Source organism: Martes martes (assembly GCF_963455335.1).
Source record: "Martes martes genome assembly, chromosome: 5".
In the NCBI taxonomy this organism is placed as follows: Eukaryota; Metazoa; Chordata; class Mammalia; order Carnivora; family Mustelidae; genus Martes; species Martes martes.
The window spans coordinates 102,031,688-102,051,992 of record NC_137892.1 but is presented as its reverse complement, the minus strand read 5'-3'; the positions used below and the strand labels follow the sequence as shown (position 1 = coordinate 102,051,992).

Below are 20,305 nucleotides of genomic sequence, written 5' to 3'. Positions count from 1 at the left end.
ATGAATTAGTCACTGTTTTTATTTATGTTTTACTGAGACATAAACTGAACCTCAGAATCATGCCCAAGCCAGTTAGCAACAGAGTTAGAATGAAGCATTATTGAAGACTCTGGTATCCTCTAATTTTCCAGCAAAGATCAACCACTTAGGGCGCCTGGGTGACTCAGTCTGCCTTCAGCTCAGGCAGGTCATGAGCCCTGGGATTGAGCCCTGTATAGGGTGAGGGAGAGGCAGGCTTCCCAAAGGCCTCAATCCCAGGACTCTGGGATCATGACCTGAGCTAAAGGCAGGTGCTTAAGGACTGAGCCACCCGGGCACCCCTCCATGTGGCATTTTAATGTAGATTCAAGGGGCACCTGGGTAGCTCAGTGGGTTAAACCTCTGCCTTTGGTACAGGTCATGATCTCAGGGTCCTGGGATCGAGCCCCACATCGGGCTCTCTGCTCAGCAGGGAGCCTGCTTTCCCCTCTTTCTCTGCCTGTCTCTCTACCTACTTGTGATCTGTCTGTCAAATAAATAAACAAAATCTTAAAAAAAAAATAATGTAGATTCAGATATTTGCATATAAAATATCCTATATACTGTTGTTGTGTCCAGTTTTCAAATATTTAAGAATCTACACAGGTGGGTAGGATTATCTCTTGATTCACATGGACCATTTGGTTTATAACATCCAGTGATGGTCTCTAATCTGTGGTTCCGAGGCCAGTTCTATGGGAAAGCTCCTCAATGGATATTAATAGTATTCTTTTAAAATAGACCTTTTCCTTTGTGCAGTTGTGAAGTTAATTTTCTTTTCTTTTTACCTAAAAGGAAGACATTTAAAAGATGTATTGGGAATTTCCAAAAGGGATTTTTATATGCAGCATTTTCTAGGCTTATTTAACACCAAACCCTTTGTTCATAGAGCAAAACTATACCAATAAATTGTTGAATCTAGGCATAAAAGAGAACAATTTTGCATACATTTGTGAGCTGATAGTTAGCTACCAGTGAGTGTAAGGAAGGAAGAAGGAACCTTGGGTGCCTGGCTGGCTGAGTCAGTAGAACCTGTGACTCTTGATTTCAGGCTTGTGGGTTTGAGGCCCACGTTGGGTGTAGAGGTTACTTAAAAAATAAAATCTTTAAAAAAAAAAAAAAAAAGGAAAGAGAGAAGGGAAGGAAGAAAGCAGTAACCAGGAATACAAAGACCAGATAGTTCTGCCACCCAGACGCTCTGTAACTTGGGAAAGCTTTTTCACATCACTAACCCTCAGTTTCCTTTTGTGCAAAATGAGGGGTTGATTTACTCTCTTCAGGACTCTGGGATCATGACCCAAGCTGAAGGCAAGATGTTTAACCGACTGAACCAGCCAGGCGTCCCTGCTCTCTTCGTCTTATCTTTAATCCTTAGTGGGAAAATTAGAAACATTCCAGGTATTCTCAAACAAAAAAAATTTTTTTTGAATTTTTCTGAATTGAGAATTTTTGAAAACTTGTCTTCTAATATGAATTAAATGATATTGGGAAGCAGTATGGCATAGGAAGGAGCCTGGACTTTGGATGTAGTTATTCTAGGTTTCAGTCTCAGCTCTACCACTTCTTGTTATTTCTAGACAAGGATATTCTTAGACAAGTTACCTAACCTCTTGAATCCTTTGGCTTTCTCAGTAGTGAAAGTGAGGGCTTTATTACTTATACTGCCTATTACATAGTAATAGGTGCTTAGGAAATGGAAGCTGCTGGTATTTAATTTTCTTTTAAAGATTTAATTTATTTATTTGACAGAAAAAGAGCACAAGTAGGAGGAGTGGCAGGCAGACGGAGAAGGAGAAGCAGGCTCCTTGCTGAGCAGAGAGCCCAACATGGGCTCCATCCCAGGACACTGGGACCATGACTCGAGCTGAAGGCAGGCCCTCAACTGACTGAGCCACCCAGGCACCCCATCTGCTGCTGTTTAATTTAGGGGAGCCCAGTAATTATGAATAACAAAGATCTGAATATAAGAGTTGTAATAAATAGAGGCTGTATGTGATTGCTTCCTGAAAGGACCTCAAATTCCATTTCTCTTGCTACTACTAGAGAGGGCATATTGCTTACTGCATAAAGCAAAGGTATCTGTGTAGTAGGAAGGAGGGAACAAAAATCACTGGTTTTTGTCAAATTTCTCTCTGGGAATAAATGAAAACAAGTTATATCCATCCCCAGCAACTTAGAGCCAACGCTCCAATTGGAATTTAGAGAGTACTTAAATTTCAACTGAGATTTCACATCAGCCTCCTTCCTACAGTGTCTGTTAGATTAAACAGATGAGGTGTGGGAAGAGAAACTTCTTAGGAAAGCACTCTAGTGATTACACTTGGGTAATCTAGCGTGTTACCTAAGCCCTATCCAAATAGTTGAATGAGACATCTAGGTAAAACACTACACCATTTATTGTTTATAATACCTTCCTTGAATCATACTTGAGATAGGTCAAGGATTTCAGTATTTTGGAAGTGGGTTGCCAAGTGGTGTTGCTGTGCTCTTGTCTTCTGAGAGGAGGAAGTTAGACAAAGGATGGAATAGGAGAAAGATACAGAATAGTCCACACACTTTCCTCCAGTTCTATATTCTGTATCTGTATTCTATATCCTCTAGTTCTGTGTTCTATATCCAGAAGGATATCCTCTGGATATATCCTATATCCTTCTGGGTATAGAACAGTCCACACACTTTCCTCCTCTTGGGAGAGGAGGAAGTTAGACCAAGGATGGAATAGGAGAAGGATATAGAATAGTCCACACACTTTCTTCCAGTTTCCCCAGTGCATCTTGCTAATTAGAGATTGGTTGGGATTCAGGGTATTTTTTGCTCTAAAGATATATACCTTTCTCCTACTAATGCTATAAATCAATTACACTTTTGTGTAAATTGCTGTAATTAATGCAGTAGTATCCTAAATCCTTAGGAGTGCAATTAATGGAAGAGGAGTTATCTCTGAGAGGAGGAGAAAGGAAGGAAAGATCATCTTGGAGCAAGGGATATTTCTCAGTAAGACAGACCTGGATGCACCTTCCTAGTAGGGGATTTGTAGTAGCAGTTGACATTAGATGCTGGCCCTGGGAGATTAGAGGGAGAAAGAGGTCCCAGTGTTAATGTACAGGCACTAAAATTAACGTTTATATCCATGGCAGCTGTTTTATCCAGTGCCATCTCAAGTCACCTCAGATGTCAGTAGATCTAAATGTAAACCAGAGTTCTGAAAAGCAAGCTAGGTAGGAGATAAAGGTCAGCAGATTTAGCTGAACTTTTTTGAGCACTTATGGTGCTACCTGACTTGGTGTGGGGTACATGCACATAATTCTTTTTAGAGTCTTAGTATTCTCAACTGCTGATGGGTATGATGGCAATATCTATCTCATAGGATTGTTGGGGAAAATGTAGTAAAGATGGCTAATAGCCTGATGCAAAGTAGGAGTATGTGGTAATGAGAAGAACAATATTTAAAATTAAATATTTTAGAAATACTTAAAAACTAGAGAGATGGGGTGCTTGTCTGGCTCAATCAGTGGAGTCTACAACTCTTTACCTTGAAATTGTGAGTTCAAGTCCCACATCGTGTAGAGATTGCTTGAAAATAAAAATCTTTAGGGGCACCTGGGTGGCTCAGTTGGGTGAGAAACCAAGATACTCTTGGTTTCTTCTTGGGTCATGATCTTGGGGTTGTGAAATCAAGCCCCAAGTCGAGTTGCACACTCAGTGCAGAATCTGCTTCTCCCTCAGCCCCTCCCCCTGCTCGCTCTGGCTCGCTGTCTCTCAAAAGAATAAATATTTAAAGAAAAAAGAAAAAAAAAACACCCAGAGAGGGATAAAGTCAATTATTGGCAAAGGAACAGGATTCATTTGTTCAAACATTTTCTCCTCTTCTTCTTCTCCTCCTCCTCCTCCTCCTTCTTCTTCTTCTTTAAAAGATTTTATTTATTTGAGAGAGTGAAAACGAGAGATCACGGGGGCAGCGGCGGGGCGGTGGGGAGAAGCAGACTCGCCACTGAGCAGAGAGCCCAATGTGGAGCTTGATCCCAGGGCTGTGATATCATGACCTGAGCTGAAGCAGATGCTAAACCTACTGAGCCACCCAGGTACCCTTGTTCAAATATTTTCTGCTATTTGCTGAGGCACTTCACTGCATCTTGAAGATAATATAAATAAATGGGTTCTCTCTACAAAAGAAAGTTCCCTTTTTAAAATTTTATTTTTATTGTTTTTAAAGATTTTATTTGACTCAGAGCGCACAAGTGGATCCTGGGATCATGACCCGAGCTGAAGACAGATGCTTAACTGACTGAGCCATCCAGGCACCCCCCCCTTTTTTAAATTTTAAATTCCAGTATAGTTAATATATGGTGTTATATTAAAAAGAAAGTTCCTTTGAGTGTGGGGGGGGTGGCGTGGAGAGGGACACCTGGCTGGCTCAGTGGATAGAGAGTGTGACTCTTGATCTGGGGGTCATGAGTTCAAGCCCCTCATTGGGCATAGAGCATTTTTTTTTAAATGTTCCTTTTAAAACTTCTTTTTCAAATTAAAAAGTTTTTTATTTTAAATTAAAAGTTCCTTGTAATTGAAATACATTAATTTGGGAGAAGCTGGGAACCAGTGACTAAGGTTATTAAGCCCAGCATTTTCTAAGTTCTCTGTTTACCTGTCTTCCTTAAGTGCCAGTAGCCAAACATGTTCTTGATAAGCAAAGAATTGGTTGCAAGCTAATGTAATGTCTCTAGCTAAAACTGCTATATTTTTTGTTCGAACAAAGCTAGTGTTGCAGAGCTCCCTTTGGCACCAAAGTGAGAATGAATACTGGCTTGAGACATATTTAGCTTTTGACTCACATTGAAACCAGCCCTGTTTAGTGTAAATTGAAATAGTCCTTTCAAAGTGCATTTTGGCAATATGTATCAAGAACTTTAAAAATTAGGTGTATTCCTTGGCTCATAATTTTAATTGAACCCTAAAGGGGGAAATTCTAAATACAGAGAAACTTTACAAGCAGAAATGTTCATCAAAGTGCTATTTTAATAGTGGAAAATCAGAAGCAATTGTAACATCTATAGTAAATTGTTTTGGCCAATTGGAGTATTATATAACTAATGGTTACTTAATGTATTAAGTAAGAGTGCTCAAAATTGTATGTATCAAGGAAAGAGGGGTCTCACAGGGGAGACAAAATATAGAAAGCTCCTCACCTGGTGACTATAAGCAGTGATGTGGGAGGTGGGGGGTGCTGGTTAGTGGAAAGGGAGGAGTGGTGGAGGGATTGGTTCCCAAGCTAGGTGAGAAAATACCAGAAGAGTCTTACAAAGATCAGAAAGCACAAGTGGATGGATTCTTCTCAAGATGCTTATAGTCTGGAATAGAGAAGCAACGCCCTTTAACCAGTTCCCTCTATTATTAAAAGTTTGGATGGAAATTGAATCAAAACCCCAAATTCAGAGGCGCCTGGGTGACTCAGTTAAGCATCTGACTCTTGATTTTGGTTCAGGTCATGATCTCAGGGTCTCCACCCTGTGTCAGACTCTGTACTTAGTGGGGAGTCTGCTTTTCTTCCCCCCCCCCCCCGCTCGCTCTGTCCCTCCCTGTCACTCACGTGTGCACTCACTCACTGTCTCTAAAATAAATAAATAAGTCTTTTTAAAAACCACTTGCTTTTTTACCAGAGGTAAATTTTTCTCACAGTTTTGCAAAAATTATTTCAGCTGTTTTCCTCATTCTCAGTAAATAACACTGTCTTCTGAGAAATACTACCCTAGATGAATGTTCTCTCCCCTGCCTTCTTCTCAGACCTTATCTGCCAACTTGCCAGATTTGTTCTGCCTCAGAAGTCCCCCCCTACTTTTGTTTTTTCACTTTCGAGTAAACTTTCTACTTCAGAATTAGATTTATGGAGAAGTTGGGAAAATAGTACACAAACTTCCGTGTTCCTTGCACTCAGTGTTCCTTATTAACATGTTACATTATTAATTTGGTACTTTTGTTACAATTAATGAATCAGTATTGGTATTTATTATTAACTAAAGTTCATACTTTAATCAGATTTCCTTAGTTTTTACCTAATGTTCTTTTTTCTGTTTCAGGATCCCATCTAGGATACCACATTACACTTAGTAGCCGAGTTTCCTTGGGCTCCTCTTGGCTGTCATTGTTTCTCAGACTTTCTTTGTTTTGTATGATCTTGACAGTTTGGGGAGTATTAGTCAGGTATTTTGTAGAATGTCCCTCAGCTAGGATTTGTCTGATGGTTTTTTCATGATTAGACAAGAGTTACAGATTTTTGGAAGGAAGACCACAGAGGTAAAGTGCTTTGTTTATGTACCCTTGATAAGATGTAATAATGTGAACACAATTTTTCACCGTTGACATTGACTTGATTACCTGGTTGTGGTAGTGTTGGGTTTCCCAGCTGTATAATTAATCTTTTCCCCTCCTTTTCCATACTGTACTCTTTGGAAGAAAGTCACTGTGCATAGCTCACACTAAAGGAATACAGAGTTATGTTCTATCTCCTTGAAGGCATAGTATTTACACAATTATTTGGTGTTGTTTTGCACAGGATGTTTGTTCTCCCTCATTTATTTATTCATTTATGTATTTATGTGGACTCATGGATGTTTATTTTGTAGTATAATCCATGACTATTTTGTTACTCAAATTGTACCATCTTTGGTTACTGGTAGCTCTTCGAGTTGACTCCTCTTGATATACCCCCATCATTGTGGGGTTCTTTGGGGCACTTCCTTACTTTCTGGCACTAGGAGATTATCTAGGCTTACCTTGTATATTTCCTGCCCTAGTCCTAGGATCACCCATTTTTCCAAGGAACGTGGTTCCTTTTTTTAGAGAATGATGTTAGCAACGAAAATCTGAGCATTAACGGGTGCTTGCTACTGGGTTGTGTGTTGTTGCTTCTAGGTCCTCTCAGTTGATGGAGCAGGGGCATACATGTGTATATACAAAGAGTTTCTCTCTCTAACCATTCTATATTAAGCTAAACATGAGTTGATTCAGATGTCTCCAACTCTAATCCATTACCACATGGATCATTATAGCCTTCTCCCCTTGGTTACCTGTAACTTCCTGCTTCAATACTGAGGAAACTGACTTCCCCTCATCTTTTTACTTAGTTGTATATGTCAATAGATTTAGTGGCTTCAGAATTAACACCCTATGGCAAACACCTTTATCACCTGGAGAACAGCACCTATGTGCAGTTTCTTTTGCCTTTAGTCTTATAGACCCCACTCATGTCCACAGCTACTTAGGTCCACACCTTTCCCTTTCTTCCCCTTCAGTGAGGTTGTTTCATATATTTATAATACAATTAGATTCTTTTGTCGTAATCGGTGTTCCATCCTAGGATCCCCTGACCTTTTAAATGATCTTTTTAACTTCATGCATTAAGATTTACTCTGTTTTGAAGTTCCATGGGTTTTGGCAAATGCATAGTGTCATGTATCCATTTGTCAGAGTTTTTACATTTGTTGTCCTGCCTAGAATACTCTTCCTGCATGTTTTTCCATGACTGGACCCTTATCTTTCATCAGTTTTCTGCTGAAATGTTAGCGCTTGTGGAGGCTTTCCTTGAACACTCAATCCAAAGGAATCTCCTAACCTAGAAAAGTGTTCATTTTATTTGCTCTATGTGTGTATCCTACCAGTCTGCCTCTGGTAGGATATAAACTTAATGAAAACACGAACACTATTTGAACTGTATTTGTATACTGGATATCAAGAATACTGGGGTGGTGAACATTTGTTGATAGATGAATAAGTAGTCCTGTCCTAGGTGTGTCCACATTGCTTGTTCCTAGTGCATGGCTTTAGTACTCATCAGTAGTGATGGAAAAGCAGGCTTATTCAGTTGGGCTTCCAGTTCACCCTGATTCACTACTTATGAAAGAGTTTTGCTTGCAAATTAGGTTAAGTGTTTCAGTATATCGAAGATGTGCAGTTATTCTTATTTTTCTCTCCTATAATGTCTATAACTTTTTTTTTAAAGTTAGTAAGTGACATACAGTATAATCTCTCATTGTTTGTAGCACTGTACAGTACCATGAATTGCCCAGCCCAGTGTATATTAGAATTCATTAAGGAGCTTTTAAAAAAAAAAAGATTCCCAGGCTTCACATCTGACCTACCTTTAGGAAGATTCTGCAAATTTATGTTTTTAACACCCAGCTTAGCATCTAGTCAGAAGTTTTGGGGATTTTAAAGCCCCAGGGTATTAATATACAATGAGATCTGGTGAGACTGTCTGGAGGATTTCGGTTCATAGCTACAGTCATCAAAGCGTATACAAAAAGGTCTTTTTAATTAATTTACTTATTTATTTTTGAAGATTTTATTTATTTATTTGACTGACAGAGATCACAAGTAGGCAGAGAGGCAGGCGGGGGAGGGGGTGGGGGGGGAGCAGGCCCCCTGCTGAGCAGAGAGCCCGATGCAGGGCTCGATCCCAGGACCCTGAGATCATGACCTGAGCCGAAGGCAGAGGCTTAACCCACTGAGCCACCCAGGCATCCCGATCTTTTTAATTTAGTCTAACTTTTTCTGTAACTTTTTAGGTCCTTACTGTGTACCAAGTAACTACTTCTGTAACTTTTTAAGTTCTTTCTTAAATGTGCTATAGATACATCCCAGACACTGCTCTCAAGGTGTCTGTATGTTCTGATAAGGCAATAGAGTGAGTATAAATAATCATAGGAGAAGGCAGAAAATAATACGTACATAAGAGAGTAGAAAACAATTTAAGGCAGTGACTGGGGCACCTGGGTGGCTCAGTTGGTTAAGCGTCTGCCTTCGGCTCAGGTCATGATCCTAGAGTCCCAGGATAGAGTCCCGCATCAGTCTCCACTCAGTGGGAAATCTGCTTCTCCCTCTGACCCTGCCCCCTCTTGTGCTCTCTCTCTCCCTCTCTTATTCTGTCTCTCAAATAAATAAATAAAATCTTCTTTAAATAAAGGCAGCTTGGCCATTCACCCAGAGAAGAAGGTGAGAAGTGGAGTTTAATTTTTAATGACAGTGTATACACAGGAGGGGAAACCCTGGATATCCCAGTCTCCTGCAGAAGGCTGTGAGGAAATTGGAAGTTAAGGGGGAGCCTATTAAAAGTCAGTAGGCAGGGACACCTGGGTGGCTCAGTTGGTTGGTCATCTGCCTTCAGCTCAGGTAATGATCTCAGGATCCTGGGATCGATGAGTCCTGCATCAGGCTTCCTACTCAGCAGGCAGCCCACTTCTCCCTCTGCCCCTCCCCCTGCTCATTCTCTCTCTCTCTCTGAAATAAATGAATATATCTTTTTCTATATCTATATATATATATTTTTTTAAAGAAGGCAGTAGCCAAATTGATAAAAGGCCTAGAATGGTCAGAAACTAAAGGCTAGACTGTGAGAGCTGTCAAAGTCAGTGTTTCTTTATTTGTTTTCAAAGAGGGCAGTGGAGGGGTAGAGAGGGAGAGAATCTTAAGTAGGCTCCACATCCAGAGTGGAGTCTGATGGGACTCGATCTTATGATCTGAGTTGGACTCTAAAGCAACTGAGCCACCCAGGCATCCCACAGCCAGTGGATCTAATTAATAGAGCTTTAGAGTAATGAACAGAACTTAACAATTTTAATTCTGAAACTTGTATAGTATTTTATTTTTGTTTTTTTAAAGATTTTATTTATTTGACAGAGATCACAAGTAGGCAGAGAGGCAGGCGGGGGTGGGGGGGGAAGCAGGCTCCCTGCTGAGCAGAGAGCCCAATGTGGGGCTCAATCCCAGGACCCTGGAATCATGACCTGAGCCAAAGGCAGAGGCTTTAACCCACTGAGCCACCCAAGTGCCCCCTAGATAAATTCTGAATAGTGACATTTTTACCATACTTGAACATCTGTCTTCAGTACTTTTCAGTGTAGTTTCCCAGCAGCATTCATTAAGTATAAAAGGTAAAAATATATACATATTTACTGTTGGTTTCTCCCTAAGTAACTTTTTGGTTTTTCCTTCTTTTCAGGATCTGACTGGCATAGAATCTATGGATCAATGTCGCCATACCTTGGAACAGCATAACTGGAACATAGAGGTATAGTAAGATTCATTCCGAGCTTATTTCTTTTCTCCCGGTTTGATAATGAACCAAAGACATGTATTTTTTCACAGCAGGAGTCCTTTCTCCTCATAGAAGTTTTTGTTTTGTTTTGTTTTAATTTACAACTCTTTAGTCTTTCAAAATAAATGTGTGGGAAAGGTAAAAATTATGATCAAAATCTATTACAATCTTTTATAAAAGATGGTGAAGAGATCCCTCTGTATAGTGCCACTCTCAGTTTTTTTCAGTGGCTCTTCAGGAAAACTCAATTTTTATATATTTGGTTTGTAACCAAATACCTTAATGTGAACTTTCTTATTACATATTTTATAGTTTATTCTTTTGGATTTTCTAGGTAGCTGTGTCATCTGCAACTCAATGATACTGTTTTTCCGTATATAGATCTTCTGTTTCTTCTACTTGATCATGGAATTTCTAGAACTTCATAAACAGTGTCACTTAATAATGGTAATAGTAAACACTATACTATAATGCCTCTAATGTTTTATTATCGAGTGTGATGTTGTTTTGACCTAAATCACTAGAAATTAATCTCCATGAGAGCAGATATTTTTTGGTTTTGCTAACTGCTGTCTTCTAGCATCTAAAACGTTCTAGAGGGGCGCCTGGGTGGCACAGTCGTTAAGTGTCTGCCTTTGGCTTAGGTTATGATCTGAGGATTCTAGGATCGAGCCCCACATCAGGCTCCCTGCTCGGCTGGAAGCCTCCTCCTCCCTCTCCCACTCCCCCTGCTTGTGTTCCTGCTCTTACTATCTCTCTCTCTGTCAAATAAAATCTTAAAAAAAAAATTATAGCATGTCATAGGCTCTCAGTAAATATCTGCCTACTGAGATCTCTGTTGAGATTACTATGTTTTAATTATAGTATGTTATTTGAATAGGGTGCTAGATTTCTGAAAATATATTCCTAAATTATATTTAGTTATTCAGCACATTTTTGAGCAATGAAGTTCTAGGCTCTGTTACTATACCAGAGAACAAGACTAAAATCCTACTCTCAGGGAGCTTAATTCTAGATAATTTTAATTCGTAATAAATGCTGTGAATGAGTATAGGAAATGTCACAGGAACTCTGAGTTTTTTTAAATAGGGTGGTGAAGTAAGGCATTTCTGAGGAGGCTATATTTGAGCTGACACCTGAATGATGAAAAGGGATGGTGAATGTGAACATTTGGGGCAGAGAATGCATTTTAGGCTGAAGAAATGATGTTGCTCTGTATGATAATTTTGTGCTATTTCCTTGTTAAAATTTTTATTTCAAGCATGTGCTGACTTTATAAGATGACTGACTTGATAAGATGAATCGAGAAGGGTACATAGCATAGATTTGAAAGAAAGCACTTCAAAATTTGTTTCTGTCAGTTCTCTGTTAACTTTTTCATGTTTTCCCCATCCATAATTTCTTTGCTACATCTTTCTTTTTTTTTAGTTTATTTAAATTCAGTTAATTAACATATAAGGTATTACTGATTTCAGAGCTAGAGGTCAGTAATTCATTAGCCTTATGTAATACCAGGGCTCATGACGTCATGTGCCCTCCTTAATGTCCATCCTACAGTTACCCCATCCTCCTGCCTTCCTCCCTTCCAGCAGTCCTCAGTTTGTTTCCTATGATTGCGTCTTACGGTTTATCTTCCTCTCTGATTTCATCTTTTTATTTTTTCCTCTCTTCCCCTATAATCCTCTGTTTTGTTTTGTAAATTCCACGTATGAGTGAAATCATATTTCTCTGACTTATTTTGCTTAGCATAATACCCTCTACTTCCATCCTCGTCATTACAAATGGCAAGATTTCGTATTTTTTGATGGCTAAGTAGTATTCCCTTATATATATATAATATATAAATTATATATATATACATACTACCTTTTTTTTTTAAGATTTTATTTATTTATTTATTTGACAGGCAGAGATCACAAGTAGACAGAGAGGCAGGCAGAGAGAGAGAGAGAGAGGGAAGCAGGCTCTCCACTGAGCAGAGAACCTGATGTGGGACTCAATCCCAGGACCCCGAGATCATGACCCGAGCCAAAGGCAGTGGCTTAACCCACTGAGCCACCCAGGCACCCCACTACTTCTTTATCCATTCATCTGTCGATGGATATCTGGCCTCTTCATAGTTCAGCTATTGTGGACATTGTCGCTATAAACATTGGGGTGCAGGTACCCCTTTAGATCACTACATTTGTGTCTTTGGGGTAAATACCCAGTAGTGCAGTTACAGGATCATAGGGCAGCTCTATTTTCAACTTTTTGAGCAACCTCCATACTGTTTTCCAGAGTGGCTGCACCAGCTTGCATTCCCACAACAGTATAAGAGGATTCCCTTTTCTCTGCATGTTCTCTCGCCAACATCTATCATTTCCTGACTTGTTAATTTTAGCCATTCTGACTGGTGTGAGGTTGCTACATCTTTCTTCATAAGCTTACTTAGGAGATGCTTTTTTCTTAGAGATTTTCAAATTTTTTTTTTAGCATAGGCTATACAAAGTAGCATATCTTCTTTTTTCTCTCTTTGTTCTGTTTGCCCCTCTTCTCATTGTTGGTTCTTTTTTTTTTTTTTTCTTTTTGTCAGAGAGAGAGAGAGTGAGAGAGAGTGCGTGCGCATGTGCACAAGCAGGGGGAGTGGCAGACAGAGGGAGAGAGAGAAGGAGAAGCAGACTCCCCTCTGAGCAAGGAGCCTGATGCAGGACTTGACCCTGGGATCATGACCTGAGCTGAAGGCAGATGGTTAACCGACTGAGCCACCCAGGCGCCCCCTCATTGTTTTTTAAGATTTTATTTATTTATTTATTTATTTATTTATTTATTTATTTAAGAAAGAAAGAAAGAAAGAAAGAAAGAAAGAAAGAAAAAGAAAGAAAGAAACAGAGAGCACGCGTGAGCACAAATGGGTGGGCAAAAGAAGACGGTGAAGCGAACTCCCCGCTGAGCAGGGAGCCCAGCGCTGGGGCTTGATCCCAGGACACCGATACCGTGACCTGAGCAGAAGGCAGAGACCTGAGCCACCCAGGCAGCCCTCATTGTTTTTATTGTTTTCCTTTTTAAAAAATGAGACTTGGTGGAGATTGGTTTATTTTATTATTTGTTTGGTTTATAAAAAGCTCTTGTATTTATCAGTTCTTTCTGGTTTTGTTTGTTTTGTTTTTGTTTTTTTATTTAAGAAAAATCTGGAGTGCCTATGTGGCTCAGTCAGTTACACGTCTGCCTTCTGCTCAGATCCTGATTCCAGGGTCCTGGGATCGAGCCCCAGATCTGGCTCCCTGCTCAGTGGGGAGCCTGCTTCTCCCTCTCTCTCTGCCACTCTCCCTAGCTGTTCACGCTCTCTCTCTCTCTCTCTCAAATAATAAAATCTTTTTTAAAAAAGAAAAAAATATATACACGCTTTTGTATATTTATATTCTTTTACTTAGCATCTTAATTTTTATAGCTTGGTTTATTTATGTTCTTTCTTGCATTTAAGGCCATGAATTTTCTTCTGAAAATACCCTTTTAAAGTTTAGATTTTCTTCTTTGACCCAGAAGTTATTTAGAAACATATTTGGAATTTTTAGTACCTTGTTTTTTTTGGTTTTTATCTTTTTTGTATTAATCTTTCATTTTATTTCATATAGGCGTGTATTGAGGTCCTTGTGGCTTAATAATGTTCCATTAACATTATGAGATGTATTTTCAAGTTTTTTTTAATTTTTTTAAAAGATTTTATTTATTTGGGAAAGAGAAAGCCAGAGACAGAGGAAGAGCAGAGGGAGAGGGGAAAGGGGAGAGGCAGAGGGAGAGGGAGAAGCAGACTCCCTGCTGACCAGGGAGCCCAACATGGGACTCGATCCCAGGACCCTGAGATCATGACCTGAACCGATGGCAGACATTTAACCAACTGAGCCACGCAGGTGCCCCAAGATATATTTTTAAATTAATACTTTAAATTTAGAGAAAAATGTAGAGATAAGGTGAAAAGCCATGTACCTACCATCCAACTCCTGATAGCCAGGCATTTTGCAATCCTTGTTTTAAGCTTCTTTTAAACAAATATAGATAAAACAATCAACAAAACTAAAATGAATAGGAGAATATATTTGCAAACGACATATCTGATAAAGGGTCAGTACCCAAAATCTATAAAGAATTTGTCAAAGTTAGCACTCAGAAACCAAATAATCCACTTAAGAAATGGGCAGAAGACATCCAGATGGCTAACAGACACATGAAAAGATGCTCAACATCATTCATCATAGAGGAAATACAAGTCAAAACCACAATGAGATACCACCTCACACCTGTCAGAATGACTAAAATGAACAACACAAGAAAGAACAGGTGTTGGCGAGCATGCAGAGAAAGGGGAACCTTGTTGCACTGTTGGATGGGAATGCAAAGTGGTGCAGCCACTGTGGAAAATCATGGAGAGTCCTCATAAAGTTAAAAGTAGAACTACCCTGCAATTTAGCAATTACGCTATTAGGTTATTTACCCAGGGGGTACAAAAATACAGATTCCATGGGGTACGTGCACCCCAGTGTTTATAGCAGCATTGGATATATATATGGCAGAATTATCAACAGTAGCCCAAATGGCCATCAACTGATGAATGGATAAAGAAGATGTGTGTACACACACACACACACACACACACACACAGTGGATTATTGCTCAGCCAACAAAAAGAATGAAATCTTGCCATTAGCAATGATGTGGATGAAACTAGAATATATTACGTTAAGCAAAGTAAGTCAGAATGATAGATACCATATGATTTCACTCACATGTGGAATTTAAGGAAAAAACCGGATGAGCATGTGGAAGGGGGGAAATCAGAGAGAGGGAAACAAACCATAAGAGACTCTTAATGACTGAGAACAAACTGAGAGTTGCTGGAGGGAGGTGGGTGGGGGATGATCTAGTTGGGTGAAGGGCATTAAGGAGGGCATTTGTGATGAGCATTGGGTGTTATATGTAAGTAATGAATCACTGAATTCTACTCCTGAAACTAATATTGCACTGTATGGTAACTAACTGGAATTTAAATAAAAATCTGAAAAAAATGTGTATATAAAAATATAAATGAAAAATGAACAAAATAAACACATATGGGTAAAATCACACCCCATGTAAGTTGCTTGCATGTCATTCCTCTCCAACCCCCGCACCTTCTTTCTTTGCCTTCTTTTTTAAGAAGTAATCGCTGTTGACAACTAGGTGGTTATCAAGGAATGTGTTTTTTGTTGGATAAAGATTTGGTGTCTGTATTCAATCAAGCTTATTTAACTGTATAATTAAAATCTGCTATTTCCTGGGGCGCCTGAGTGGTGCAGTCGGTTTAGCATCCAGCTCTTAGTTTTGGCTCAGGTCGTGATCTTGGGGTCGTGGGATCGAGCTCCACGTTGGATTTATTTCTCGCTGGTGATGTCTTTTTTCCTAATTACAAAAACAGTACATGTCTACCCCAGATTTAAAACACAGAGTTGATAAAGTTTAAAGTGAAAGTTCTTGGGGTGCCTGAGTGGCTAAGTCGGTAGAGCATCAGGCTGTGATTTCGGCTCAGGTCATTATCTTGGGGTATGGGATTGAGCCCCACCCGGGGCCTGGAGCCTGCTTGAGACCCTGCCTCTACCTGCTCCCAGTCATGTGTTCACGCTCTCTAAAAAAGATCTTTTTTTAAAAAGTAGGCAGTGTCCAATGACATCTAATTTAACTATTGCAATTTAAGACCATGGGCTTAGGGGCCCTGGGTGGCTCAGTTGGTTAAGCATCTGCTTTCAGCTCAGGTTATGATCTCAGGGCCCTGGGATTGAGCCCCACACCAGGCTCCCTGCTCATCAGGAAGTCTGCTTTTCCCTCTCCCTCTGTTCCTCCCCTCTGGTGCTTTCTCTCTCTCAAATTAATAAAATCTTAAAAATAAATAAATAAAATAAAAGTTCTTGGTAATCACACTTAAGATAACCGTATTTGATGTTTTAGTATATGTTCTTCCAGACCTTCATATATATGTAACTCTGCTTAGTGTACTGATAATATTATGTATATACTTTTCCAGTGTTAATAACAAATATGTCAAAGAAATTCTGATCTTTTGTACATGCTGTGGAAAGGAAGGCCATGGTGCAGATAAACAATATTAATAAATTTTATGTTTTAGGGCTCCTGGGTGGCTCAGTGGGTTAAGCCTCTGCCTTCGGCTCAGGTCATGGTCTCAGGTTCCAGGGGTCGAGGCCCGCATCCGGCTCTCTGCTCAGTGCGGAGCCTGCTTCCTCCTCTCTCTCTGCCTGCCTCTCTGCCTACTTGTGATCTCTCTCTCTGTGTCCAATAAATAAATAAAATCTTTAAAAAAAATACTATGTTTTATTCTTAGACACTTTCTAATTTTACATAGTTTGAATATTTGACACAGAAAGACAAGTGCCTGTTAGAGCTTTCTTGTAATATCTCTTAATATCGGATGATACTTTTTGCTTTAAATTCTACTTTGATTTATTAATATTGTCGTGCCTGCTTTTCTTTATTGATTTTCAGTTACCTGGTATAATGTTGACCATCCTTTAATAGGAAATGACTTATTATAACTTGTTGCAAAATACCTGTGCACATGTGCATACCCACACAGAAAAAGAATTCCGAAAAGCATAAAGAAGAAAATCCTCTCCCTTAATTCCACTACTGGTATTAAGTTTTATTGTATGTCCTTTTGGACTTTTTATATTTATTTATATGACTGTAGATTGAAGTATAATTTTCTTGCTACACTAGTGGGATTATGCCATCTTTACAGTTTTTTTCACCTTAGTCTGTTTTAGTAACTCATAAAAATAATACATGAAATACATTAAAATAATCCTGGCTTTAAAAAGTTTAAAGCCTGGGGCGCCTGGGTGGCTCAGTGGATTAAAGCCTCTGCCTTCAGCTCAGGTCATGATCTCAGAGTCCTGGGATTGAGCCCCACATCGGGCTCTCTGCTCAGCAGGGAGCCTGCTTCTCCCTCTCTCTCTGCCTGCCTCTCTGCCCACTTGTGATCTCTGTCTGTCAAATAAATAAATAAATAAATAAATAAATAAAGTTTAAAGCCTAAGATGAAATATGAAAAAAATCCCATTCAGATCACATTTTTATTACAGTCTCTTAATCCTAAACCCCTAATGTAGTAATATTAACATTTTTTAATTTGTTTCCAGATATTTTTATGCCTGTCTAAAAATATATGTATATATTTTCCCCCAAATAATCCAGAGGTTCTCGAACTTTTTCATGCGACTGTTTACACTTAAGAATTATTGAGAACCTCCATAGAGCTTGTTTATATTGGCTTTTATCAATTGATATTTATTACCATATTATAAATTAAAACCGAAAAAAAATTTAGCTCATCTTAAAAATAAACTCATTACATGTTAACATAAATTTTTGCAAATCTCTTTAATGTCTGGCTTAATAGAAAAAAAAAAACTATTTTCATCTGTGTTGCCTTTAATCTGTTGTGATAACGTCACTTTAGTTGAAGTATGTGAAGAAAATCCAGTTTCACCCAATTACAGTTGAAAATGGGAAAAGTACTTCAATAACCTTTCCATATAACCATGGTGGTTCTCTGATATATGGCAGTTTCTTAAGGTTAGTTGTGATACGGAATTTGAAACCGTATGAAGGAACTTTTCACACTCTTTTACATTGAAATCTATTGATCTTTCTTGCGCTTGTTGTTGTTTAGTTCTTATGAATGATTTTTTTTTAAGGTTTATTTATTTATTTTAGACAGAGAGTGCAGATGTGAGCTGGGGTAAGGAGCAGAGGGGGAGGGACAAGAAGACTCCACACTGAGCGTCAACCTCTCTTGGAGCTTGATCCCACAACCCTGAGATCATGAACCCAATTGAAATCAACAGTTGGATGCTCAGCTGACTGAGCCACCCAGGTGCCCCATGAATGTCCTTTTTAAAGTAGTTAGTAGTTTTTTTGTTTTTTTTTTAAAGATTTTATTTATTTATTTGACAGAGAGAGATCACAAGTAGGCAGAGAGGCAGGCAGAGAGAGGGAGGGAAGCAGGCTCCCTGCTGAGCAGAGAGCCCGATGTGGGGCTTGATCCCAGGACCCTGAGATCATGACCTGAGCTGAAGACAGAGGCTTTAACCCACTGAGCCACCCAGGTGCCCCATAAAGTAGTTAGTAGTTTGACACACAGTTTTCTGAGGGGCATCACTTTTCTTCAGTTCTTTTTTTTTTTTTTTTTTTTGAGGTCTAGCCTTAATTTTTATTATTTTACTTAAGAATATTTTTTATTGAGATGTAATTGATACATAACATTATATTCGTTTCAGGTATACAACATAATGACTCGGTATTGTATATATTACAAAATGATTACTACAGTATGTCTGATTAGTGTCTGTCAGCATACATAGTTACAGATTCTTTTTCTTGTTACGAAACTTTTAAGATCTGCTTTTCTTCAGTTCATTACCTCCCATCATCCTTGAAGCCCAGTGGCTCCTCCCCTCTTGCTTCGTGCCTTGATCTTGCCTATGGAGAGGATATTTGGGGTAGGTGGCTTCAGGATGCTGGATCCAGTCATCTTCTTAAGTTATACCTCTAGTCCTTCTTTCCTGTGTTGAACTTCCCCCATACCTGTTTCCCAAGAATGAACTGTTCCTTAAAGGCTTTCATGAATCAGAAGTGGAATTGGCAGCAGCACTGGCTATCAGATAAGCTATCTGGTGTCTGCCACCTGCTTTCTCTCCCCATTCCTTCTCTGGCTGTTGTCGTCTGTAAAAAGCCAAACCATGAACTCCAGTTTAAAGAAGAAACCCAAGCACATCTAACAAGGTAGTGCCAGTGGTTGGCAGGAGGCTTTCAGTTCCCTGCCATGTGAAATGCTCTGTAGGACTGCTTGAGTATTCTCCCAGCATGGCAGTTGACTTCATGTCTAACTTGACTCTGTGTTAAGACTGCTCTGGTCTCTCCTTCACCATCCTGAGCTTCGTGCTTCCCTTGTCATGAAGGTCCCACTGAAAAGTGATTGACATTGCACTTTGTAAAGACTGACATTGCACTTCATAAGAATCTTTGACCATTGCATGATTTCATAACTTCAAACATTGGTTATTTGGAGAAAATAGTGTTCACTGAATTAGTACAGATCTTCCAAATGTTGTTGCATTTTACTATATAATTTCATGTGTTAATAGCACCATCATACTCATCAGAAAAGCTTTTAAAAGGCATTAGGAAATCACCAAGTTTACAGAGGCAAATACAAGTTTTCTAAAATTCTAATTTTTGCCTAGAAGCTCTAATTTATCATTGACAGTAATTGCTTTCAGTTGTGGGTTTTAAATAACAGCTTTATTATTGATATGTAATTCACATACCAAACGGATCACCCATTTAAAATGTGAAATTCAGCAGATTTTAGTATATTCACAAAATTGTGCAGCCATTACCACCATCAATTTTAAAACATTTTCCCAAAAATGTTTTAGAATATTGAGACCCCTACCCCCCACCCCCACCAAAACCCCATACCCTTTAGCTATTACCCACCTACTTCTATCCTTCCCTGTTCCTAAGCAACTACTAGCCTACTTTCCATTTATAGATTTTCATTTTCTGGACTTCCATATGAATGGAATTACAGTATATGGTCTTTTGTGACTGGCTTCTTTCACTCAATATTTTCAAGGTTCATCCATGTTAGCATGTATCAGCACTGCATTCCTTTTGTGTTGTGGTAAAATAAACATAACATAAAAGCTTACCATTTTAACCGTTTTTTTAAGTTTACAATTTTGTTGCATTAAGTACAGTTACATTGTTGTGATAGTGGTAATACTGTCCATCTTCAGAACTTTTTCATAGTCCCATACTGAAGCTCTGTACCTATTAAATTTGAACAATTATTTCCCATTATCCTCTTCCCCTCCCTCTGGTAACCATAATTGCATTTTTTGTCTCTATAGAATTTGGCTATTCTAGATACCACATATAAGTGGCATCAGACAGTATTTGTCCATTTGTGTCTGGCTTACTTCACTTAGCATGTTGTTTTCAAGATTTATGTATGTCATAATATGTATCAATACTTCATTTCTTTTTATTGTCAAATCCCATTCCCTTGTATGAATATACCACAGTTGATAAATGCTTGGGTGTTTCCACTTTTTCCATTATCAGTAATGTTGCAGTGAACAATAGTATACAAGTTTTTATGGAGAT

At 38.9% G+C, this 20,305-nt stretch overlaps 1 protein-coding gene across 1 annotated transcript in view; it reads left to right on the top strand.

The window, feature by feature from the left end:
- Nucleotides 1-20,305, top strand: part of FAF2 (Fas associated factor family member 2) — a 68,652-nt gene that overhangs the window by 27,641 nt on the left and 20,706 nt on the right. The window contains exon 2 of the mRNA XM_080803608.1: nt 10,010-10,078. Coding sequence (XP_080659734.1) covers nt 10,010-10,078 — 69 coding nt within the window. The remainder of the gene's footprint in view (nt 1-10,009; nt 10,079-20,305) is intronic.